This window comes from Sus scrofa, chromosome 4 (genome assembly GCF_000003025.6).
Source record: "Sus scrofa isolate TJ Tabasco breed Duroc chromosome 4, Sscrofa11.1, whole genome shotgun sequence".
Taxonomy (NCBI): Eukaryota; Metazoa; Chordata; class Mammalia; order Artiodactyla; family Suidae; genus Sus; species Sus scrofa.
This window is the reverse complement of record NC_010446.5, coordinates 10,343,791-10,370,785: the sequence shown is the minus strand read 5'-3', so window position 1 is coordinate 10,370,785 and position 26,995 is coordinate 10,343,791. Positions and strand designations below refer to the sequence as shown.

At 47.2% G+C, this 26,995-nt stretch overlaps 1 protein-coding gene across 15 annotated transcripts in view; it reads right to left on the bottom strand.

The window, feature by feature from the left end:
* The window catches only part of ASAP1 (ArfGAP with SH3 domain, ankyrin repeat and PH domain 1), a 348,069-nt gene that overhangs the window by 81,143 nt on the left and 239,931 nt on the right, over positions 1–26,995 (bottom strand). For all 15 annotated transcript variants that reach the window (XR_002343078.1, XM_021088910.1, XM_021088909.1 and 12 more), the window contains 4 exons: positions 14,188–14,262; positions 13,684–13,733; positions 9,001–9,130; positions 7,677–7,762 (listed from right to left, as the gene is read on the bottom strand). Coding sequence is in view for 14 of the 15 variants with exons in the window: in XM_021088910.1 (XP_020944569.1) it covers positions 7,677–7,762; positions 9,001–9,130; positions 13,684–13,733; positions 14,188–14,262 (341 nt within the window). In the remaining variant the exon portion in view is untranslated. The remainder of the gene's footprint in view (positions 1–7,676; positions 7,763–9,000; positions 9,131–13,683; positions 13,734–14,187; positions 14,263–26,995) is intronic.

Genomic DNA, 26,995 nt, shown 5'->3' with positions numbered 1-26,995 from the left:
TACCAGCATTTCCATCACGTGGGACAGTCCTATCGGACCATAGTGCTCCAGGTCAAGTCGGAGCCAACAGATGTGCACAGCACGCAAGGACTGTCATAAAACACACATTTTACAGAGAAAGAGGGCACTGTTTCAGTCTGAGGTGGTGGTGATAAAAATGCAAAGTTCTTGCAACAGCAGTGAGAGCAAGCTGGAAGGGGGGCAAATTCCAATTAAAAAGTTGATGAAAGACGCAAACGGTCCATTTGCCTGTGCTTAAATTCTTCAGAACATCACAAACCCAGACGAAGAAAAACCATGAGGTGTCATCATAACCCACGGCTCGGTGCAATTGCTGCACACAAAACAAATCATACACAAAAATCCACCTTCTGAGCAAGAAGAGTATTTTCTTTCCCTTTTGATAACTTCGTTCTCTAAACATCTTCTACAAAGGACCATGTATTACTCGGGCAAAACAAGATCAAAGAACTGACCCTCAGCAGGGAGCACAGGGCTGAGCGGAGCCCCTTTCAGATGGGGATTCAGGGCTAGCTTTTCCTGCGAAGCAGGAGTGAGGACGAGAACCTACTGGGGAACACAGCCCGACAGGGGTGAGGGCCACCATAAAGCGCAAAGGCCAACGGGCTGTCCACTGCACGGGCCCTCTGGTGAGCAGTCCGGGGGGGCTGGGTGGGATTCAGAGCCACAGCCGTCCACCACGACGGTACTAGCTTCTCTGCTCCCTTCCTGCCTCTCTGTGAGCTGGCTCTGGGTTCAGCGGAAATCCACAGGCTTAGGAGTCACGGACGGGGTGTCTGGGCTCCCAACCTGACTGCCTGCCTGACCTCGGGCAGGCTACCGACCCAGTCTGAGGACGAGCACGCTCATCTCCAAAGGTGGCCATTTTCCGGCTTCAAGGGGCATCAGATGAGCTACTCGAGAGGAAAGGGTCCTGTTACTGGAAAAGGAAGCACAGGGGTTGGCGCTGATGACCTGTCACTCAACTTGAACATGAGAACGCTTCCCCAGCACGGGGGGAAACGAGCTATTAGCGCATGACGTCCCCCTTGTCCCTTTGCCAATTTCCCTGTCAACTACTGAAATAATTTGGAAAGTAGGTGATGACGCTTCACAGTAGTAATAATAATGATGGCAGCTTGCACGGAATTGAGTATTTACTCCGTGCCAGTCACTGTTACGCACAATCCTTGCAATAACCCCTTTTAAAGGTCTTGTTAAAACCCAACGGGATAGGCAGTTCTAATTATTAACCTGTAAGACAGAGAAGGAAACAGACCTAGAGCGGCCAAGCAGGTGACAAGGTCATCCAGCATCACGTGCAGAGTTGGGATCAGAGTTTAAGGTTCTCTGACTCTGGAGCACAGGTAATCACAAAACACGGCAGATCTGATCTGGGTCCAAACCCTGCTCTCCAGTGAATGGCAGCAAAACCTCTGGAGTCCTGTGCCTCCACGTCCTTACCCAGGACCTGGAGAGTTCCTCTGAGCACCAGGAGAATGTGCCTAACATTCCAGGCTCAGAGAAGCAGCTCAACACACGATGGCCATACGCCAGCAAAGGCGGCTTCATCACTTCTCTGACCTTAGGGACGCATTTTTAAAGGGGCAGCGTGAAAGAAATACGACCGTATTTTAATGACAGAGGGTGCCAGCAAAAGATCAGTGGCCAAGCGATGGGCAGAATGGCCCTCTCATTTACACAGATGGGCCGTCACACATCCCCAGCTGCAGAGAGCAAGCTCCAGAGTGTCTGACACAGTCATCATCCATCAGGCAGGATGCATCCTCCTGAGAACAAACCAGAACATTCTCCATCCTCAGAGAGTTGCTACGTACATGACTTCTCTCCTAAGTCATTCTGAGCAATGATGGGAAAGGAAAACACTATATTCTCTCTGCTTTTAATTTAAAAGAGAGAGAGACCAGTCCTGATACCCCTTCATCATGTGTCCTACTGGGCTCAGAAAAAGGTACTGCTTCGGCCAAAGAGCGAAAGATTCAGAGAGCATTCTATTATTTTCCAAAGAAGGTAGGGTATCTTGGAGTAACAGAGAGAGTATGGTTCTATAAAATAACTCAAACTATAAAGCACATTAAAACAAACAAACAAAAAAAACCCCAGGGGTTCCTGTCAGGGCTCAGCAGTAACGAACCTGACTAGTATCCAAGAGGAAGCGGGTTCAATTCCTGGATCCCTGGCCTCCCTCGGTGGGTTAAAGATCCGGTGTTGCTGTGAGTGTTGGTGTAGGTTGTTGACTCGGCTCAGATCTGGCATTCCTGTGGCTGTGGTGGAGGCTGGCGGCTATAGCTCCAATTCAACCCCTAGCCTGGGAACCTCCATGTGCCAAGAGCGCAGCCCTAAAAAGACACCCCCCGCCCTTCAAAGCCAAAAAACCAAAGGGACCTCTTGACAAATCAACCGTCAACCCGTCAGGAGAGGCTGGTTTCTAAGCTTCAGGCCTGGACTGGGTCAGGTGCTGACCTGCAGCTGTCTAGGTCACGGGACACCTTCTCCCAGTTACATCCCATGTGTGCCCCGTGGTGTTTGAGAACCTGAATGCACAGGAGGCAGCGTAGGTACTGAAGAGCTGCAAATAGACCTCGACAGTTTAGATGAAGAGACAGGAGAGAGGGGCATCCCGGCTCACATGAGGCATATTAAAAAATGCAACGGCACCCAGACCTAACTTTGGGCTTCGCAAATCAGAATCTGTCACATACTAAAAGCATGGACTCTGAAGTTAGAGACCGGGGTTCAAGCCTTGTTCTGTCAACTTCTCACTGTAAGTGCCATGAATCTTTATTTTTGTCTTGTTATTTTTTCATTTAAAAAATTGAGACAAAGTTCAGGTAACATAAAATTCACCATTTTGGACTTCCCTGGAGGCCTACAGCATAACTACGTGGCGTTGTCACTGCTATGGCTGTGGTTTGAACCCTGGCCCGAGAATTTCGACATGCTGAAGCCATGGCCAAAAAGCCGCCCCCACCACCAAAGCACACAGTTCAGTAGGTTTTTTTTTTTTTGGTCTTTTTGCCATTTCTTGGGCCGCTCCCATGGCATATAGAGGTTCCCAGGCTAGGGGTCAAATCGGAGCTGTAGCTGCCGGCCTATGCCACAGCCACAGCCACAGCCACACGGGATCCCAGCCACATCTGCGACCTACACCACGCAACAACGCCGGATCCTTAACCCACTGAGCAAGGCCAGGGATCGAACCCGCCACCTCATGGTTCCTATTCGGATTCGTTAACCACTGTGCCATGACGGGAACTCCACAGGTCAGTAGTTTTTAGTTGAGTACATTCACAGGGCTATGCACCTGTCAGCACCACCTAATTCCAGAACCTACTTCCATCGCCCCCAAAACTAACACTATACCTGTTAGCAGTGACTCCCAATTTCTCTCTCTTCCCCCAGCAAATAACAACCTGCTTTCTGTCTCAATGGACTTGCCTTTTCCTGGACATTTCACGGAAATGGAATCCGACCATAGGTACCCTCCTGCGCCTGGCTCCTTTCACCTAGAATAATGTTGTAGATGTTTATCCACGTGGTAGCACGCATCATGCTGCACTCCTTCTGTGGATGAAGGGCACTCCCTTTTACGGCTATACCCCAGTCTGCTCTCCTACCCATCCGCTGCTGGCTATGTGGGGGTTTCCACATTTTAGCTATTGCGAATAATGCTGCCACCGAACACGCATGAAGACATCTTTGTTAAATGCCTGCCTTCAGTTATGATGGGTCTACACCTGGGAACTGGAATTGCTAGGTCATACGACTCTATGGTTAACTTTGTGGGGAACTGACAGACTCTTCCGAAGCAGCTGCCCCAGTTACATGTCTACCTGCAAGGTACCGAGGATTCCGATTTATTTTTCCCCCGAGAAATACTCTCTGTTGTGTTGCTCGGGTCTGTAGTCTGAGCTGTCCTAGTGGGTGTGATGCGGTATCACACTGTGGTTTGAGCTGCAAAGCTCTGATGACCAATGACGTTGACCACGGCTCCACGGGCTTTTGGACCATTTGGTCTCCATTCTTCTTTGGAGAAATGGCTATTCAAATTCTTTGCCCATTTTAAAATTGAGCTGTTTACCTCTTTGTTGTTGAGTTTCAAGAGTTCTTTTCATGTCCTGGGTACTAGACCCATATCAGAGAAATGATGTGTAAATATGTTCTCCTCTCCTGTGGGTTATCTTTCCAATTTCTTAACAGGGCCCTTTCACTCAGAAAAGTTTTTAACTTCAAAGTCCGTTTTATCATTTTCTTTGGTTTCTTGTGCTTTGTCTGTTTTGACACGTATTTCCTGAACATCTCTTAAATGAATGAACGTGACTTCAGGCAAGTTACTGATCTTTTCTAAGCTACAATTTGCTGATTGCTCGTGATAAATGTTAGCTATTATTATCCGTATGATGAAGGATGATAAAGTGATGTTTACGAGTGCTCTCGATTCTGCAGATCATAAGGACACTTGCTAGGTGGTAAAAGGAGTGGGTGAGCAGTAAATTATATTTATGTTTTGAAGATCGCATTCTGCCAATGCTCATGTTTGAAAGTGAAGAGTAATTGGCGTGGGTGAGCTGAAATGGGTAACAAAGAGTCAAAAGCTCTTCTTTTCTGCTCCCTTTATTTTTCCACGATAGCAGCTGTAGCCGCACTGAAGTACTGTAACGACACAAAGATTCCTGGAGCAAATTCATTCTTGAGCTCCACTTGACACTGTACTGAAAACCATTCTGGGAACTAGAATAAATTCTCAGAACATGAGATTTCTCTCTTTCTCTCTCTTTGGTAATACCTGCAGCATGTGGAATTTCCCAGACCAGGGAATCTGAGCCACAGCAGTGACAATGCCGAGTCCTTAACCCCTTGGCCACCGGGGAGCTCCAAAATTTCTCTTTTTTAAATCTAAGTAGAGGATGCTTTATAGGTCCGCTATACAACTATTAAGGGTTTGGAGGGATTGACTGAAGTAGGAAAGAATAAGAGCAGTCCTCAAAAGAAAGCTATGCTGGTTTCTTGCTGTGATGGAGTTCATGAGGTTCAACCGTGGGGCAGCTCGGGTTGAATTACATTATAATCCAGTTCTACTAATGGATGCCTTTGAATCTCTCCCCACAAGGAGGTTTTTACTGTGCAGGGTTTTCCTTCTGCTGACCTCTCTCTGCCCCAGGGTAGATGCTTCTGCCAGATTCCAGTGGCCAAATGCCAACCATCCTCCAAGTCCAGCCACCTCCTCCAGATTCCCCCTGGCCAGAAGGCTCTCCTCCTCTGGACGCCCTGTGTTATCAGTCACTGTTCAGTCTCATTAGGGTTATTTCACTTCCTGTACCAGACAATTAACTGCTAAGGGCAGAAACCTTGTTTCATCTCTGTACCCCAGAACCTAGCAAAGTACCTGGCCTCAGGAAATATTTGCAGAAGGGAAAAAAAGCCAAGAGTAAAGGCAGGACACATATCTGTGTAGGTGAGAGCTGCTCCTCTTTCCAACTTTACCAGCAAAGGCTAATGTATGCCTAGTTTACAAAACATCTTATTTTTTTTGGGGGGGGGGAACTTCAGTTTGTGTAGGTTAAACCCTCCTCTGTGACTCAGAGATTCTGAGATCAAAAGACATTCCTGGGAGACCCTATCGTAGCTCAGCAGGTTAAGAACCTGACTAATATCTATGAGGATGCAGGTTCGATCCCTGACCTTCCTCAGTGAGCTGCAGCTTTGGTCACAGATGCAGCTCAGATCCGGTTCTGCTGTGGCAGTGGTGTAGGCCGGCAACTGCAGCTCCGATCTGACCCCATAGCCTGGGAACTTCCATATGCCACAGGTGCAGCCCTAAGGGGAAAAAAAAAAGGTATTTCTGAAATTAGCTGCTCAAGTGTTATAACTGAGAAAACAGAAAGAGTCACTTATTTCTGTGAAAGTTGTAAAGCAATGACCTGTTTCTAGGAAAACTGAAGCTGATCAAGATGAAAACTTCCAGCCTAAACTAAAATCAGGGACTGCCACCACACATTTCAGAGTTTCACGAGCACCTCACTATGCTACAAAGGCAAAGGTCTGTCCATGCCTTCGGTGTAAGGCTTCCAGAGGCAAAATTATCTTATAAATGCAAAAATCTTTAACTTATTTTTATATCTGAAACTTTTCTACCTGAAAATCTTTCCACATTATTTTTGTATCTGACACTTTTGCACAAGGAGGATTTGACTTTGAAAAGAACAAAAAAGTCAAATCGAATTTGTGTAAATAGCAATTTGGTCATTAAACGTTTTACCTCCCTGAAGACAAACAATCCTGTGCAACATGCGAATGACTGATTTTCACTGCCACTCGGGATCACCCCAGCAGCAACCAGCCACGTCGAGACGACACTGGGGAGGCGCCTCGTCCACACGGGTCATCTCGCTGGATTCTCACATCTTCGAAAAACCCAAGGTGGGTCCGCTATGAACCTTAACCCCCACCTGACAGTTGAGGATACGGAGGTTTAGAGAAGCACTCGATACAGACCCCAGTTACCCGGCTGCAGAGCCAGGATTCGAACCCATCTATCTGCCTGACTGGTGCTTTTCCCATCTTATCAATGCTGACTCCTAACACGTTTCCGTCGAACAAAAAGCCCTCCCTGGACACAACACGATCACCGAGAGCAGGAGAGACGATCGATGGAAGGGGATTATGAATTGCACCTTCCTGGACAGTAAGAGCACTTGACCTTGTCCTAATGACCTTTACACTAATCTACCTGGGCCACTCTGCAAAGTTCTTGCACTATCTTCTCCGTAACTTCCACGGACTCAGCACAGACTTGAATAGGAGCAGACACATTTTCAGACAAAAATTCTATCATAAAACCCATGAAAGCCAGCCCAGTGAGAAAACATGAAGTAACTACTGCGGTGCCGCAGAATCTCAAACGTAGTAAGGTGGTAACCGGGCACCACGAGCAAAGATGGTGCTGATGCAGAACAACGAATGCCCCTCCAAATACACCAGAGTCACACGGGAATCCGAGTATAAACGCAAAGAAAGTATCATTAATGTTCAAGGTATTTAATTTCACGCAAGGATTATGAAAAACCAGAATCAATCCCAAGTAGGAATACGTGGTACAAATGAGCCAAGAACACGTAAAATGCCAAGTAAGGGCAGAGGGAGGTACTTGAAGGGCCTCTTTAGTGACAAAGGGACAGAGACACATGCATTTGTAACAAGACTTCCACAGGCTGTCAAGGCCAGCGTTAGTATCTGCAAGACAGCATTTGAGCGGAGCCAAACAGCTGCCCTAATCCGAGTGACTGATAAACAGAAAACACTGTAGATGGAAGACAAAACTACTTCTCCTCATTTGGCTGTGCAAGGTCACCCTACTGTTAGGGAGAGTGACCAAATTAAGACCAGGAAGGAAAGAATTAAGAAAATCAGTGGGAGCTCCTGCTAAGTTGCAAAGGGACTGGTGGCATCGCTGGAGCGCTGGGATGCAGGTTCAATCCCTGGCCTGACACAGTGGGTTAAGGACCTGGCATAGGTCACAACTGCGGTTCAGATCTCATCCATGGCCCTGGGGAACTCCATATGCCACCAGGCAGCCACCAAAAGAAAAAGGAAAAGCAACGAAGGGAAGGGGTCCTTGGTTGGGCTAATCATCATGCTTGCGATATTCCACTTACTTGCACTGAGCGTGATAATACTTTATCAGATTCTGCAGCAGATCCACACCCTTTTTGGTCTTGATTTCATTAACTTTAATGAGATACTGTGGAAATAAAACAGAATTGTCCATTAATCATTACAGACAGGGCTCTTCAGTCACGGGGGGGCCCATCACGAATCTACACAAGTTACTGAGGCTTGGCTGCCGCCAGACAGCGTGCGCTTACTTTAGGGAATACCAATTTGACACAGTTGCAAGTGTACCAAACAAATTGATTAGCATGTTAGCATCCTGTAAATGCTTGAGATTAGTTTGCGAGACAAGCGGAAATCAAACACAGCAAAACATTCTGGAAGAACTGATTATTTTCCCCCGGTGCAGTGGATCTCAAACTCATACATAGCTCATGTGCTCAAAAACCTGAAAGAAGGATGGCAAGACAAAGGCATTCTCTTCAAGGAATATGCTTTTAGACCAAAGAGGTGAATTGGAAAGTACTTTGGCTACTAAAAGCTGAAAGATGAAATAAATAAAAATGATGGTTATTAGTTTATAGTCACGAAACACCAGTGGCTCTGATTTTCCCAACTGGCCAAGATTTTCTGATCCGCTTCTTGTTCACTTGTTTTATTTTGTGGAAGTGTTGGTGAATAGTTCAAGTTCAAGAAGGAGCCAAAGACTTATGAAGGGGGTAGAAATTAAGAAAAGAAAATGAAGGCAGGCAAACTTGAAACGGAGAGCATTCTCTCCACGTCACTGTTTTCTGAAAACTTCCAAAGGAATTCCATTACTCAGTATCAGGATGGGCTGACCTCTAGGTCAAGGGATGCCAGCGTTTGCGAGAACCCAGTTTGAGAACCAGTGCCCTACATCTAAGGCAACATGCTTTCGGTCCATTTTTTTTTCCCACGAACTCAGACTTTCTTGATGACTACGTCATTTAAGTTTTCATTCCAACGGGACACATGGTTAAAAAAAAACAACAAAAAACTAACCATGCTCTACACCTGTGCCAGTATTAAGTAAAACTTAATATTCACCAATGTTACCCCTCAACAAAACTTTTTTTGCCACACTCACTCGCAAGCAATATTAAAGTTCTCACCAAATAATCCTGTTTTGGCTTAAAGAGCCCCATAGGACCCGGGCTCAAAACATGAGACAAGAGTCACACAGCGGATCCCAAAAGGCTTGGAGAAAAACGGAGATTAGAATCCTTGAGAAACAGTGTGCTTCTCCAATCATCGAACACAGCCTGCACTTAAGCGCAGACACCGCTGACTGGCAGGAACGACGCCAGCTAATGGAACTGGGGACAGGGCTGAAAAGTCGGTCCTTACTTCGCACATCTGCAGCTGAAAGAGGCGCCTCTCCTTCTCCATTTCTTCCGCGATCTCGGCCCCGGTGATCTCCGTGCGGATGAGCCCGTGCTGTTTGGCATGCTCCCTTTTCTCCTTCTCAATTTTTGTACTGTAATTAAAACAGATGCCATCATTTAGAAAAACACACCCATGACTTTCCTTTAATGAGAACCACTTGGTTACTTCTTAATTCCTGGAGGCAAGAGGCAGGAACTCTTAAATTGGTGGCATCCATCAAAAGCGAAAACTCTTTAAGTTCAAAGAGAACCAACACAACTGCGTGGGTTTTCACCAAGGAAACTTGCTACATTTTAACGTTGGTCTCACACACGAACGGATGCATATACATTCCCTTACATTTGGGCTGGCACGAAGTGATTCTGACAGTCACTTTTCCTTGAGTAAAGAGAAGACCTCAACCTTTTCTAACTGAAAATACCCAAAAAATTGTACATATCACATGCAAAGGACTGGAAATCAGAAGCATCAGATTTTTTCCATTCGCAACCCTGGAAATGAGAAAACAATGGAGCAATGCTTTTGCCATTTTGAGAGAAAATGATTGTAAAATTTAAATTTTGTATTTGACAGAAGGAAGGTATTGTTGAACACGCCAAAACCTGAACATTCTCCTGCTTCAGAGCCACTCCCTGGAAAAGCCTGGAGGTCGTGTGACCTTGAAATGTGAGACAGACCAGCAAAGAGGAGACAGGAGATCTACCACTAAGGGGAGCCCCAGGATGAAACTGTTCTGCTGATCTAAAGAGCCCTGGAAGGCGTCTCCAGCAGAGCAAAGAAGGAACTGACAGAGGACACGAGGTAATCAGTATATAACCATCACAAGAATAAAAAGCACGTGTTTTCTAAGCGGAAACATTAATAAGTACTGGCTGTTAGGTAATAAAAATTCACGAAAGATTCATATAGAACTAAGTAAACAAAGAAACGAAGCAATTACTTCATTAAGAAACATCAAAAAATATACTATGAGAGTGAAGGGAGTTCCCGTCGTGGCGCAGTGGTTAACGAATCCGACTAGGAACCATGAGGTTGCGGGTTCGGTCCCTGCCCCTTGCTCAGTGGGTTAACGATCCGGCATTGCCGTGAGCTGTGGTGTAGGTTGCAGACGCGGCTCGGATCCCGCGTTGCTGTGGCTCTGGCGTAGGCCGGTGGCTACAGCTCCGATTCAACCCCTAGCCTGGGAACCTCCATATGCCACGGGAGCGGCCCAAGAAATAGCAACAACAACAACAACAAAAGACAAAAAGACAAAAAGGAAAAAAAAAAAAAATACTATGAGAGTGGAAATTCAGGGAGTTCCCGCTGTGGCTCAGCAGGTTGTGAACCTGACTAGCATCCAGGAGGATGCGGGTTCGATCCCTGGCCTCTCTCAGGGGGTTAAGGATCCGGCGTTGCCACAACCTGTGATACAGGTTGCAGACACGGCTCAGACCTTGAGTTGCAGTGGCTGTGGCGTAGGTGGCCACTGCAGCTCAAATTCGACCCCCGGACAGAGAACTTTCCAGGGCTGTTGGTATGCTCCTAAAGACAAAAGGGGGAAAAAAAAAAAAAGAGAGAGTGGAAATTCAATCATAATACACCCTTCAAGTCAACGAGGACTATTTATACTCACAAAAATATACACACTGACAACTGGTTTAACCACAAATCACTGCCTTAATCTTACTGGACGAAGGGTGGAGGGAACGTGATGGCGAGGGTGGATGATCAAGAGCGCTGAAGCGCCTCACCCACCACGGCAACCCGGCAACCCACCGCAGGGGAGCCGAGAGACAACGGCAAGAGAACTCCGAGGGACGTGGCGCTGAACCAGGGAGCGCTAAGGTTGGACAGAGGACAGGGAGGGACGGGGGGAGGAGCGGCGGGCAGACGGCGGCTGCATCTGCCCATCAGCAGCACGCTCGCTGCTCGCTGAAGGGCCACTCTCCTCCTCATCCTTAGAAAAAGATCCGTGTCACCAACTCAGATGCTGAGGCCCATTCAGACACATGACCAGCCAGACAAGGCTGTAGGTCCTGTGAGCAGTGCTGTGACAGGTGCCTGGCCGCGCACCGAGAAGGCTTTACCTCCTTCGCTGAAGCCACTGTCATCTGGGGTTTCTGTCACATGCAGTCAGAGGAGGTCTTAACACATGTCTCATGTATACGTACATGTATCGTTTGGACCAAATAACAAATGCCCATTAAAAAACTGAATAGCGGAGTTCTCGTCGTGACTCAGTGGTTAACGAATCCGACTAGGAACCATGAGGTTGGGGTTCCATCCCTGGCTTCGTTCAGTGGGTTAAGGATCCGGCGTTGCTGTGAGCTGTGGTGTAGGTCGCAGACGTGGCTCGGATCCCGCGTTGCTGTGGCTCTGGCGTAGGCCGGTGGCTACAGCTCCGATTCGACCCCTAGCCTGGGAACCTCCATATGCCGAGGGAGCGGCCCTAGAAGAGGCAAAAAGACAAAAAAAAAAAAAAAAAAAAAAAAAAAAACCCAAAAAAACCCTGAATAGGAACCATTCATTATACACCCTCTGCTAGCCAACTGTGACAGCTGCTTCCACACGTGATCTTGTCCTCCCCAAAACACTGAAAAGCAGGTCATTTTTAGACTATTTTACAGGTGAGATCAACAGAGTTAAGGATCTTGGCTCAAAATCACAAAACTGATAAATGGCACTGCATGGACCTCTGACTCTCAAGTCTGTCATGGAAACCACGACACCTCACCGCCTCCCGAGTTCTAAATGGGAGGCCACAGAAAAGGCCCAGCCTCCTTGGTTACCAAAGCCAATAAATTAACTCCCCCCCATAAGTTATTTCGTTTTCGGTAACTCGTGATCAAGTGAGTCCTACTATGTCAAGTACACAAACATACGTTTTTTCTTCTTGCACCTCTGTATGCCTGTGAGAAACAGTCTATCTTAGGAAAATTCGTTAACAGAGATGTATTAAAAAAAAAAAAAAAAAGACAAAACTAAAATCTCCCTGGTGAGGTCCTAAAAACAGGATCCACTCAATTCACTATTCCTCTAACAGGTCTGGATAATTGCTTGGTTCCTTCAGTAAACAGTCCCTGGGTGCCAACTCCATGCCAGACTCTGCTGCCAACTGGGAGGCAGACACCACACCAGGGACGCTATGGTCGCTGGCCTCACTGAGCCAGATTCTAGAGGACAATGCAGACAAGCGAATGGCCAGGTAAGTTCATATTGTGACAGAGAAGTGGTGTGGGGGCACGTGGATTGCTGTGAAATGCCCCACATTCTAAGATATTCCCAATCCTGACCAGCAGGCACACCCAGGCCTTTGGCCAACACATAGACTTCAATATCCATGCAGTGATAACACCTAATTCTGGGAGCAGTGTAGCCGATAGAGCACACATCGCATCCTGCTGTTCCTACGTCCTACAAAGGAGCTGCCACCACAGCTCCTTTGCGGGCCCTTTTGCGGGCCCCTCGCTCCTCCCAAGTCCTCAGTTCTCATTCCTTCCACACGTGTGCAGGTGCCTCTGGGCCAGCAGCATGTGAGCACTCACGACGCACTGCCCAACACGAAGACACGTGGCCTGACGCAACGGCACATGGCACTCAGTTCTATCCGCTGACCGTTTCAGGAGCCGTCTTGTTCTCAGCTGCGTTTGTAACTGCCGAAGCCCCAGAGTACTCCTAAGGCAGCAAGCCCCTGACAATGCATTTATTACACAAGCAATGAAAAGAAGTGGTTGGGGGTGGGGGTGGGGAGAATTTAATCCTGAATTTGGTTTTCTTCTGCTTGTGTTTTCATTCTGCTATTAGTGCTGCCTATGGAAATGCTTTATTCTCTTATGTTTATAGTCATCTGAGTTTAAAGCCAAGATTTTTATTAAGTACTTTTAAAATACCTTTCTCCTCCTCCCCAACCCGACTCCACAGCCTGGTGTTACAACCGTCTCAGAGGCATAATAATAAAGGGATGTGCTGGGGTCCATGGGGCATGAAGATAAGCCAGGCCCCCGCCAAAATCCCCTGTGCAGCTCCCCTGCCAGCACAAAGCGGCAGGCATGCAGGCCGCTCACTGCAGCCACACCATGCAGCTCCAGCTCCAGGGTCCCACAGATTGCAGGGGATGCCAGCGCGATGCTTGCCAGCCTTGGGACCTTCTGCGGGCGGCTCAGCCTTTCTCAGCTTCAGCCCCTAATCCATTAACAGACAGTAAAAGGCGCACACTGAGAGGGTTGCTGTGAGGTGTTCATGCATGGAAAGCACTTTGCACAGGCCCTGGTGGGCAGACACATGTCCAGACACTAGCTATTATTTTTATTATCTCTTAATTGCCATGCTGTCCAGAAATGTGTATATGGGCTATAGTCATGTGCTAATTATAATAAAAGTTGTAAAGGTCACAGACCTACAACTTGACAGTTCATATTGGCCATGGATGCCAAAGCCCTTGATAGCCCAAGTGCAACTAGCTCCAGACAACTAGCCCAGGAGGTGGGAGCACTTCTAATTAGGCTGGCAGAGCCAGCCCCTTGGCCCTTCCAACGGTGTTTTGCCCAAAGGTATTGGCTCAGAGCCATGTCCTTCTGGTTTCTCCTGGAACTCTTCTGACAATATAAAGAACCAACCAACCACCCAAATAAAAACAAACAAACAAACAAAAACCACACTTACAACTTTGTCTCATAATCTTTCCAAGCTTTGTCAAATGGCTTCTTGAGATCCTTAGAAAAGAGAAAATAAAATTGAATGTACTTTTGCATAAAGGTCAATCATGTTCAAATAACATCTCAGCACAAATGCTGTCCTTTATAGGACACTTGAAATGTCCCAAGGGGCACTCTCAGACACATCACACTACTTATTACACAGGAGGCAACAGGGTTGGAGGTCAAGGTCATGTCCCCGAAGCAGGACCCAGCGGTTCTGAGAGGCGGGTCCAGGGGCTCCTCTGGGTGGAGCCTAGACTCCGCGCAGACACGCCCCCCTCCTTTTGACGTCTCTGTCAATCCCACTCTGTGAAGTGGTACATTTTTTTCTAATAGTCTTTTTCCAACAGCATTTTTTATGCTGAAAATGGTCAGAGTGCCTTTCAGGTACAAGTGCCTCTCTGATCTTAGAAGAGAAAGAAATCAATCCTCTCAAGCTGAAGTGCAAAGCAAATTTCTGAACACTCACTCCTTTGACTCCCTTCAGGTCTCCTTTCAACAAGGAATCCAAGGTGAAGATCACGTTGTGGCTCAGACCCTGGAGCTGGAAAACAAAGATGGGAGACCGTTAGACCAGAAAATGCATATGGAAGCACCAAACCGGCTGATGGGGACCCTGCACTTCTCCCGACCTGAGCACAGGGGGAGGAGAGAGAGAGGGCAGAAACCTCCTGCTCATGACTGCATCCTCGGGGCCTGAGTTCTGTTAGAAAGACAAGATTATTTAGGAGTGCAACCTATGTATGGCAGGGGCCTGGGTCTCCCTGATATTAGGAGCTGCAAAGAGGGGTCTACAGAGGAGAGGGAGAGGGAGCTGCTACCCTGCTGGTGAGCAGGGAAACCAAGGGAGAGAAGGTCAAGTGTGGGAAGAGGAGGAAAATAAAGACTGAGAAGAGCTAATAAAATAGTCTGTCCTCAAGGAGACCCCTAGCATCTTGGTGAAATCAGTTTTGGCCTCGTGCAGCCAAGACAGCAGGGATGCAGAGGTTACAGCTGGAGAGGCTGGTGGGTTTCCTCCTCCTTCGAGAGAATTTTACTCCTGTGTCAGTGTATTCTTATGTCAGGCCATCCACCCACCCAATCACCCCTCTGCCCATCACTTACCAGGTGCCTCTCCCATGACACCCACTATGCTAGGGGCTGGGGTGCGATGATGAATGAGACAACACCTGCCTGCAGAGAGCTCGCACCCAGGAGCAGGTGCAGGCAGGACGCTGCCAATTCCGCCGCCACATGACAATTACACGTTTAACAGAGGCGGAGGGAGAAAGTGGCATGAGACGGAGGAAGCTGACACTTATGGGCTTTGTGTGTGACACTCTTAACCACATGGCTAGTGCCACGACATGATAACCTGTGGCGGATGGCTGCTGTGAAGAAGGAATGAATGAATGCACGGCTGTGCTCCCTGACACCCAAAAGTGCCGAGTCCCAGTTTACTTTAAAATCCCCCTGCGATGTTAAATACCAGCAAGGCTGTGGGGGCGCAGAGGGGGCAGAACGGGGAGACCCCCGCTGCCCAGCCCTGAGTGCCCTAGCCCTGGCCTGTGGTTCTCACCCCGGCTTCCTGCAGCTCCAAGTCCCTCCACCTCCTCCCCCAACCACCGAGCTGACACTCAAGGGCTGTTTTCCAGCGAACACCATCGCAGGGCTTGGACCAGAACCAACCAAGGCTTTTTTATTTCAAAGACAAAGAGATTCCTACCAAGACAATGGCTCCGCTGCAATCTCACCACCACCCACGTGGAGAAGCAGCTGGGCTGGCGGGCAGGCCGGCCAATAGTGCGAGGGCCACAGATGCCCAAGTCTCCATTCTGGGAGGGCCTAGGGCACTGGTTCTTAGGGTGTGGGGTGAAATAACCTCAGATATCATCATGGCTTGTGACATTCCAAAGGGTCACATATGTAAATTGACAGAGCATCTGTGGTAATAAAATATCATGGAAAGGAGTTCCCATAGCAGCTCAGGGGTCATGAACCTGACTAGTATCTATGAGGACATGGGTTAAATCCCTGGCCTTGTTTAGTGGGTTAAGGATCCTGTGTTGCCATGGCTGTGGTGTAGGCCAGCAGCTACAGCTCTGATGCCCTAGTCTGGGAACATCCATATGCTGCAGGTGCGACCCTAAAAAAACAAAACAAAACAAAGAATTCATGGAGAAAGTTATTAGAAAAAGAACATCTTTAAAAGAGCTCATTGGGGTGGGGTTTTAGATAATAATAGTAAAAGGTTGAAAAACATTGGCTTTGGGTAGGAGATGGGAAAAATAAAGATTAATAGAATTCCTTCTCCGCCCTGGACAGACAGCTGGAATAACACGTTGCTCTGAGTCCTCAACAACCTCCTTCCTGGGGAGAGAGGTACGGACCTGCACTAATCAAGCCAGAACCCACCTTTCCTCTGGCTGTGGAGATCCCTGCATTCGTTTCTTCACAGCCCAGCACTTACCACCCCAACTGTGAATGATGTATTTGTTTTCTTATTTGTCTGCTGGGTCCCCACTTTGAATGCAAGCTCTGTGAGAGTGGGGTCTGTATAGTCCAGAATTTAGGACACGGCCTCGCCCGGAGTTGGTGCTCAGTGAGCATCTGCAGAAGGAAGGAAATGCGATGCCGTGTGTGTAGAAGAGTCTCCGCTACAGGAACATGTATGTCGAGAGCAAGCTCAGGGCTTATCACTAGGGGACTAGTTAATAAATGACGGACGTTCTAAACGAGAGCCATAAAAATGAGAGAAGTTTTTTTTTTTGTCTGACTTTGGACATTTCCAAGATAAATTATTTTGGGATAAAAGCAAAATGAAAATCCATATTCATGGTGTACAAGGATTTGAATTAAAAAGCGGGGGGGGGGGATGTCCATGTTTAAATTATTTCTGAGAGGACACAGACCAAGCTGCTGATCCTGGTCCCCCTCGAGGCATGGACCTGGGTGGGAAAGGGGTTTTTACTGTGTACTTTCTGCATGGGGGGGGGGGGAGGTAACATGTACTCTATTATTTATTCCCCCCCAAAAAATTCTGAAACAAAACATGAAGAGACAGTGATTATAAACCACTTTAAGCCATGAGTCCTAAACCAAGGCTTTCACTAATGTCTTGTATCTTTCAGCAAGTGAAGCAGAAAAAAAAAATTCCTAAATGTCATTGCCACCGGAGCCCGAAGGCTGTGGTACAAGATAACAATAAAAGAATCATGAAACTCAGAGGTTTTTACTGAACGTGGCAGTGGTTCAGGAGGAAAAGTCCCTCAAAAGCCTTGTACTGACCATACCACGACCACACGGCATCACCATTTGACCTCGTCCCTGTGGTCAGGCACCCCGGGCTGCAGTCACAGCGACAGAAAACCCCAAGAGCGAAGAAATTTTTTCTGGTTATCCATACACACATACTTGGGGGCTGATAAGAAACCCAGAAGGCGAAATACTGTGTACTGTGAATTTAGAATCTTCCCTGCGATGAGCCATTGGGGGAAAAAAATGTAACGTACAAACTCTTCCTAATTGATTTCTGGAGAAAAGGTAGGTTCATGTATAAAAACTGGCCAAGGAGACTGTTTTAAGTGACAAGTGAATAGCGACTGTCATTAAGACCCAGAAGCCAGCGAGCAGAGCCGTCTTAAGAGGAGGAAACTTGAGGACATATTTGGGCAAAACCGAATTTCCGTCCATAGCCATCCTAGAGAAGAGAAAGCCTGCTGTTTGACATTTAAGGTGCTGCCCTCTGGCAGAGCTGGGCACATGGCTTCACAGTGTAAGATTCCCTTTCTTTCTTTCTTTCTCTTTGTGTTTCTTTCCTTTCTCCCTACCTCAGCCCCCTCCCTACTAATTTTCCAATTCTTTCAGCAATTTCTTCATGGCCTGAGCAAACTTTCCATTGCAAATTGATGTATAAGAGAAGCCTCCCACGGGCAATAGCAATGCAGCCAACATAACACAATAATAATATGGTGGACAGGCTTGCTTTGATCCTCAGATTTTTTTAAGGAGTTTTTCGAATCTACTGTATAATTATTTCCCATTTATTTTACTAGAATCCTATTGTCCTCCATTCCCATTTACTTTCGATCCCTTTCCTCTAACCACCAAGTTGAATTAAATGTAAGTTTCTTACGTGATTCAAGATTACTTGAGGTTGAAGAGCATGTCCCCCCCCCCTTCTTTATATGGTCACACCTGCGGCATATGGAAGCTCCCAGGCGAGGGGTCAAACGGGAGCTGCAGCTCCCACGCCACAGCTACAGCAACAGCGGATCCAAGTTGCATTCGTGACCTACACTGCAGCTTTGGTAATGCTGGATCCTTAACCCACTGAACAAGGCTAGGGATCCAACCAGCATCCTCATGGAGACTACCTTGGGTTCTTAACCTGCTGAGCCACAATGGGAACTACTGAAGAGCACTTTTTTTTTAAGGGTCACAGCTGTAAACATATGGAAGTTCCCAGGCTAGGGGTCAAATCAGAGCTACAGCCTCAGCAACACAAGATTCGAGCCACGTCTGCAACCTATGCCACAGCACACAGAACCGCCAGATCCTTAACCTATTGATCGAGGCCAGGGATCAAACCTACATCCTCATGGATCCTAGTCGTGTTCGTTAACTGATGAGCCAAGACGGGAACTCCCCGAAGAGTATGTTTTAAGAAGCTTATCTCTCCCATTTTTAACAAGCACACATTCAAGACCGTTTCAGGAATGATGTTTACTTGCGGTAAATACACTTGTTTTCCAAACAAACTGCTGCTTGTTTCCTTCCTCAAAAAAGGGACATTTCCTTGTGAACACATTTATCAAGCCCACCAAGAAATGTGGAATAAATCAGACAGGAGGTGGCTGAGGCCTGCCATTCTGTATAATGATGCAAAAACGAGTTCTTTAAACAAATAAACTGTAATTAATATTGGCTTTGATAAAAAATAACCATTTATTCCTCACAACTGCTTAAACACCACCAAACATACAAACAGCCCTACTCTCAGCCGCTGGAATGAATTCCTGAGCAGCATCCCTCTGTGTATATAAACACCATCTCCGCCTTGATCTTCCCTTTACCTCACAGAGCTTTGCTGCAAAATGAAACGATCTCGTTATCTGCTTTCCCACCTGTCTTTCCTCCCTAGAAGGCAGGAGAAGCGGCTCATTTGCTCTGTTCCCTAACTGACCCGATCCCAACCCAGGAGCCGAGAAGCAGCTGTGGGTTGTCACACTGCAGGGCCAGTGACTCTGCAGCGCCGCTGTTCTCCCCTGTGCGAGAGCAGCACAGCCCTGCAAACGGTACCCCTCAACACCGACACGCACATGCGACTGTATCAATTAACAGGGGCGTGACCTGCTTGCTTTGTCTTCCTGCACGAGTGCTGACACGCTCCCTCCACTGCCTGCTGGTTCTCGCTCACTCCTGCCCCTCTACAGACGGAACAGTTCTGCTGAAAGGAAGGCTAATGCAATCTGCTGACTTGCTCAACACATTGGAAAATCCAATTAAAGTAATGAGCCAGCTCCCAGCAGTTACACTGAGATTCCCTGGTATAAATGAGGTGTTCCGTCCAGTGTTAACTCCTTCATGCCCTGGAGAGTTACTCACCGCTTTGAAGTTATTTTGCACCAGTGCCTTGTCATCAGGCTGTTTTCCAGGCATTAAGATCTGGAGGAAAGAGTTCTTGGCAGGATCCGAGAAGCCCATAGGCTTACGGGCACACATCATTCCTGGCCTTGGTGGCTTTGGGAGAACAGCCTGACCTTGCTGAACTGGCTTCCCAATTTAAACAAGGGTGCCCTGGCACCTTCTCCAACTAGCCCACAGCGGGGTGAGGGGACCAGGGCCTGACATCAATGACGCTCCCATTTCATAGCAGGGCACACAGGGCTGCCTGCTTCATTGGCTGTTCCTGACAACCCCGCGGGGTACATTCAAACACACCCAGCTAGTTAACGGAGGGGTCAAACACGAAGCAGGTCCAGTTCTAAAGTCAATGCACTGTTTACAGCACCATCTTCTTACAGATATCAGAATGCTCTGGAAACTACAATATACTACATACACGACTGAACAATTATCATCAGCTATTCCTGACCTATTTAGCCAGGCTTTATTTCATTTGGCTGCATATGCATTAAGGGGAAACACAGAATACAGCTCAGAGGTGGAGGAACAGAGAGTTCACGATGAATGCTGCATCCACAGCTCAGGGATATGCGCCCTTCACAGATGCTCGAGTGCCCCCTGCTCCCACGGTCAGGAGGGTGACACACTCAGGGAGGATGTACTTTTGTGCAAGTCATTCAAGGCCATTCCATATGCTGCTAAGGGGCCGTGTAGCACACAGATATGGCTGCAGTGCATGCAAAATGCCTGGCACAACATAGGCCCTTTTTTTTATTAGCCACACCTGCGGCGTGTGGCGGTTCCCCAGGGATCAAACCCGCACCGCAGCATCCACTCGAACCACTGCAGTGACAATGCCGAGCCTTAACCCACTGTGCCCCAAGGGAACTCCAATATGCTGTTAATAAAATGTTAGCTCGGTTTGTTAGAATTTTTCACACTTTAAAAGCTCCGCAGTAGTGGTGAACAAAATATAATGAAAGCAGTTGAGATAGTGAAATAGGTCTTTTAAGGCTGGGGAGGCGGAGGTGGGAGGAGACTCCTAAATGTCCCTCACATTGCCCCGCCCTCTCCACTGGTAAGCTTCCCAGCTGTTCCCCTGCTTGGATCTATAAACCACAGGATAATGCATTCCTTTACACCCTAGCGAACCTGGGCAGTCTGAAACAGCGATGAAAATGACAGACGGTATCATGCCTCACCTATGGTAGCTAAAGTTACTGCCTGAAACAACTCTGTGAGGTGGGTCTTAGTCTTACCCCATTAATGAAGAAACAGGCTCAGAGAGGCTAAGCAACTTGCCCAAGGTCAAACAGTAAGTAACACAGATGGTCGGGTTGTTAATTAGGGTTTTTACTTCCAAGGGCTGCTCCCCTCCGCTGTGTCATGCTGTCAGACTCAAGCTTTATTTATTTATTTATTTATTTATTTATTTATTTATTGTCTTTTTTGCTATTTTTGGCCGCCCTGCGGCATATGGAGGTTCCAGCTAGGGTTGAATCGGAGCTGTAGCCACCGGCCTACGCCAAGCCACAGCACGCGGATCTGAGCCGCGTCTGCACCTACACCACAGCTCACGGCAACGCCGGATCGTTACCCACTGAGCAGGGCAGGACCGAACCCGCAACCTCATGGTTCCTAGTCGGATTCGTTAACCACTGCGCCACGACGGGAACTCCAGACTCAAGCTTTAAAGTGGTTATCAGATCATATCGCTTTCCTGCTTCAAACCCATCAACTGTTTCCCACCAAAATGGATTCAAACCCAAGCTTCCAGTGTAGCCTGGTCCCTCCACCTGTTTCCACCACCCTTCAACTATGCCAGGCCTTCTCAGATACCTGACCATCAGGTTCTCTCCTCCGGGCACGTGCTGTGCCAGCTGTGGGGATCACTCGTCCTCTGGCTACGGGCAAAGTGCCTTCCAGTCTCCGTGGCATTTCCTCAGTGGGACCTTGACCTGCAGTTCTAGACTGATCACTTCCCCCTCATCTCCCATTTGTCTCAACCAGGCACAACAGGCTTGCCTTCAAGAGTCTGCATTTTAGAGCCACCTTTTTGCTTCTCCACTGTCTGGAGCAAAGCTTCTCGAGAGCAGGGGCTATGCCTGTTTCATCCCATTGCTGAATCACATCAACCCCCTAGCCTGGCGGACACGTAAAATATACACTGAATCAACACCTGCTGGTTGAGTAAATGGATCAAGAAATGAGTTCTTCTCCAAACCAGGGAAGCTGTCCTGAGACGCAGAAGTGTGAGGGTCTGAAGCAGCTTTGGTCTACCTGCGTGTTCAGTGGAAGGGGAGGGGGGCTTAGGAGAGGGATGGGATACGGCCTCGGGTGACAGACCAAGGGACGGTGGGTATTATAGACTTGACCTGCGCCAGTGGGATGCGGCAGTTCAGGCCCCTCACTTCTGCCCCTGACAAACTGGGAGGCCCATGAGGTCTCTACAATACCCTCTAGTTACAACGCTCCTGGAGTTTAAAATGAGCTAGAGGCACAACTGAACACAGGAGAAGCAAAAATCCAGGCCAACTGGGAGACACAGCTGCAGGGAGACACTCCAACTGCCCCACGAGCTGAAGGATGGCCCTGGTCCTCCCCACAGCAAAGTCACAATAAAAATAATAACTAACACAATAACAAATAATTCTGCAGTACTGCTGAAGAGCCAGAAGGGTCAATTCATAACTCCTGCCAAAGCTCTAAACTTGTTGATACAGTTCACAACGTCCAGTGTAAAACTCCGGGTGGAATACAACCTCTTGAAAAAGCCTAAAATGTCTCGAGAACATGAGCTGCTGAATTCGACCAGAGCAAAGGCTGATAAGACGACCAGGCCCTTGGGCTCCTGGCAGTTTCTCCCCATTTCCTAACTGACTCTAAACATAGGAACAGAAGGGAGATGAAAGTATTACAAACTGATTTCACGCTCATTACAGCGTGTGCAGAGATTTCAGAAGATGCTCTCAACTATTACCCTAAAACAGTGAAAAATGGGAGCAATGGAAATATTCAAAAGTGGGGAGTGGGTGCATGATTTGTGGTGCAGGTGGTGAGCATTCCACAGCGTTAGAACCTCGTGGGGGCAGTGCCTCGGGTTCTGCAGGCCCCTCTTCGGGGGAGGGCGTCCCGCCCCTGCTCTAGTCCAGGCAGCTCTGCTTTAGGGGCCCGTGTGTTTCCAGGGAAACAAAGGTACCTGGGCTACAGTATTTCACAAAATGGGAAAAGTTTCAACAAGATACATGTAAACACAGGAAAAAAAGATTAGAAGACTGACAGACCCCAACCCCCTTAACAGTGGCTTGTCAGGTGACTGATGATTTTGATTTTTTCTCTATATTTTCTAAGTTTTCAATAATGAACTAGCATTACTTTTACATTCAGAAGTTTTTGAAAAGGAGTATGACACAGATACACAAGAGGGCGATATAATCAACCAGCAGGTTATTCCTCATTCAACTTAATGTATCAACACAAGATACAAACCAGACGGCGTGTATAAAAGTAAAAATTAAACAGGTAGTGAACTTGAAGGGGAAAAAAAATCATAGTTTCTCTACAACACTAGGGAACTCGCGCTCTCTGCTCAGAATGATCACCCCGACTAGCGGTTCTCAAAGTGTGGTCCTCGGACCGTGTCAGACCAGGTGGAAACAGGTTAGAGACACAATCTCAAATCTGATCAATGAGACTCTGACTGGGATCCAACCACCTCTAAAGAAGCTCTCAAAGTAAGAGGGATGTAAGGTCAAGGTTGGGCCCCGCTGCCCTAGCTGTTCAGGGTAGGAGAAAAAGCCAAAGTTCTGTTTCAGACAAAACACCTACAGTCAGAGAGCAGCCGTCACCTGCCTACGGTCTAAGGCATAACGCCCGAGAAGAATGAGCAGAGTGAGTGATGCTCGGGAGATCCGGGAAAGCCCTAATAAGGAAAAGCTGGGAGTCAAGCCGCTCAAGGCATCGGGAACCGGCGAGACTCAAGTGAAGCAGAAAGTACAGTTTGACAGAGAAAACTGGGTACGTGTAGGAGTGTCAGGGAATACGAGAATTCCTTAATGTAAAAAAATGCAATTATATTTTGTCTAATTCAATTTAAGTAAATGATGGGTTAGACTTAACATCATTTCCTACTTCAAGAGAGAACGAAAGCGTGATTTTCCTCTGCATTATGCGCAGCACCTGAGAAGGGGTTTGCTGAGATTTATAAGGCCGAGATAAATGAGAAAGCAAAAGAAAAAAGCCTATATAGCTATACCTTGGTCTACAGGTCATTTTGGAGTTCCCTTGTGGCACAGGGGGTTAAGGATCTGACATCATCATTGCAGTGTCTTGGGTTTGATCCCTAGCCCAGGAATTTCCATATACCATGGGCACAGCCAAAAAAAAATAAAAATAAAAAAAATAAACGAAAGAATCATCTTGACCGCAAGACTTTCTTTATTGTGCTTGAAATGATTAATCAGTTAGTTCATGATCGACTTTCAGACCTTTCATTTCCATGCTTGTCATCTATAACCTGCTGTTTAAACTAGAGGAAAATCATAATGTAACTGACATCAAATCATATTTTCCTTGCCTTCAATGACATCTTTATCACACATTGTAATATAACAACAGATTCTGTAAAATTTTCTTAGGAAGAACTTTCTCAGTACAAGCACACAGAGCTTCCGACATACTCAAGAGCAGACATTCACTGCCTTCAATGAACTGACAGGAAAACAGGCATCTGCTGCTCAGGCTGCCTAACTCTGTTTGGTCTGTATCTTCATGTTTTAAGACTCACTTCACTGGATCCTTGCTGAATATTTTAAAAATCAAAGACCTTATCTAATTGGTGGCTGTGATGTTCACCATTGGCTGATGTATTTCAAGGTCACCCCTGCAGAAAAGAATCTTCTTACTATTACACCTGTGATGGCAAGTGCTACCAGGAAAACAAATACGTTTCCTCTACTTGGGGGAAACAAAAAAAAACAAGAGGTTAACAATCTCATCCCAGGAGTTCCTGTTGTGGCTCAGTGGGTTAAGAACCCAACTAGTGTCCATGAGGATGAGGGTATGATCCCTGACCTCAGTGGGTTGTTAAAGGATTTGGCATGGCCGTGGTGTAGGTTGGCAGCTGCAATCTGATTCAACCCCTAGCATGGGAACGTCCATATGCCACAGGTGTAGCCCTAAAAAAAAAGACCAAAAAAAATCCAGTAAAAAAAGCTTATTCATCAAAGAAGCACATACCTAAATTAAGGTGTAGCTTTAGGTCAAATACAACAAACTGCACCTTTATCAAGTAGGGAATAAGCTTATGGAATGTGTTACCTACCAAAGGATAATTCAAATACAAGCTTAACAAAAATTAAGAAACTCCATCAAGGTGCAGCCCTAAAAGAAAAACAACAAAACTGCTCCCTTACCTGTCTCCATCTTTCCATGCAGAACAAAGTAGCGCCTTAGTGTAAACTATTAAATACTCCATATAAGCAAACCCATAAACAGAGGGTGACAGTCAAGTTTAGCACACAGCCTGGAACAGAGAGGACACTTCGTAAAAGCTGGCTGATCCAAGAATATAATTTTAGAAAGTCTCTTGTTTTCTTTCTTTTTTAAAAATACTGACGTATTTATTTTATCTCATTCTCTAAATATCAGGTGTATCAACCAATGCTTAACATCGTGTAACGTTTCTGTTTAAAGAAAAGAGCTTCTGGAGTCCCCGGCATGGCACAGCAGAAAGGAATCTGACTAGGAACCATGAGGTTGCGGGTTCGATCCCTGGCCTTGCTCAGTGGGTTAAGGATTTGGCGTTGCCGTGAGCTGTGGTGTGGGTCACAGACGAGGCTCGGATCCCGTGTTGCTGTGGTTCTGGCATAGGCCGGTGGCTACAGCTCCGATTAGACCCCTAGCCTTGGAAACCTCCATATGCTGCAGGTGTGGCCCTAGAAAAGACAAAAGACCAAAAAAAAAAAAAAAAAAAAAAAAAAAAGAAAGAAAGAAAGAAAAAGGAGCCTCTGCAAGCCTGGGAGAAGAGTGTCACAAACACCTATTAATTTTTTGTTGCTGTCTTTTACCCGCGGCATATGGATGTTCCCAGGCTACGGGTCCAATTGGAGCTGAGGCCACCAGCCTACACGACAGCCACAGCCACGTGGGATGTGAGCCTCGTCTGCAACCCACACCACAGCTCAGGGCAACACCGGATCCAGATCCTTAACCCACTGAGTGAGGCCAGGGATCATGGATACTAGTCAGGTTCATTAACCGCTGAGCCATGACGGGAACTCCACAAACACCTATTAATTATCTGTGGCCCAGATGAAGGGGCTCTCTTCTAGAAAGCCTTTCTTGTTATCTGTGCTTTCTGGATGAGGGACTGAGTGAGTGAGTGAATGACTGAATCTGCCTCTGGTGACCTAGAGTGGGAAACAGTGGAGCAGAGATTTGAACTCAGCTCTAACTGACTTCAAAAGTCTTGCGACTTCTGGAAGTTTCTTTGTAGCACAGTGGGTAAGGATCTGGCATTGCTGCAGCTGTGGTGCAGGTTGCAACTGCGGTGTGAGTTTGATCCCTGGTCCAGAAACTTCCACATGCCACGATGGGTGCGGCCGAAAAAAGGAAAAAAAAAAAAAAAAAAAAAAAAAGCCACGCTATGTCTGCCAGCTCTGTGACCTCTTAACTGCTCATAAAACTGGGCAATAAGTCAATACAAGGGCCATCCATATTTAGTGGAAGATGTAGGAAGCTATTAGTTCCAAACGAAATCAGTAGGCCATTTCTTCAGGTTTTAACCTAAAGATACCACAGGCAGGGGTGTGATCTCAAATAAAGAGGCAAAGTATAAATAAAGAGGCTTAATATACTCAGAAATTACAGCCTGAAATATAAGAAATTCCAAAAGAGTAGGTGTGACGTGGAAAAGAAAATTAAAACACGGTCCAGTAAAACATCTCAGCAAGCATTTCTCAAAGTGGATCCCTGGAAAGTTAACGTTTCTCATAGAGCAAGAGGGTTTGTGGTCAGGTAACATAGAAAAGCACTGAACTGGACAGGTCTCTGTCGCTGTAGGGCGTCTCCAGCCCCTGATACCCAAACGTGCACTCTGGCTCTTTAAGGGCGTTTCGAGTGCGTCGCAGTCCAGACCTCTGGCCGGAACTAGGCAAGGGATTCGGGGTTCAAGGACATCTCCGAGGGAAGGCGCCTCACACTCTGCTGCCCCCGCTCCCAGGCGAGCGGGAGCAGGTGCTGTGGGTGCAGCCTGGCCACTGAGCATGGGTGTCCAGGGCGTATACGGCTCAAAGCACCCACCTGGCAGGTACAAGTGGAGCCCGAAACCCAGCCATGCTCCCCTCACTGAGCACGTTCCCCGGTGCTCCAGCCGAGAGGCCTCGCCCAGGATGGCCATGGGCCATCAAGGCAGAGAGGAAAGGGCCAAAGGAGCGAATGTGAGGCTGAGTTTGGCGGAGTTCTCTGAGCCGAGAAAAATACCTGCATCTGCTTTTCACAACGTACGTCCAGATGTGGGCCTAGAGAAGGGGCTCTGGAGGCTTCTGGGACTGAGATCACGCAGACAGAAGGCAGCTAATTATCTCCAAACGATGTTTGCCTTATGCTTACACCCCTGTTTTGCTTGCTGTTCTTCAAATCAATACTTTTTACTTAAATAAGCTAAACGT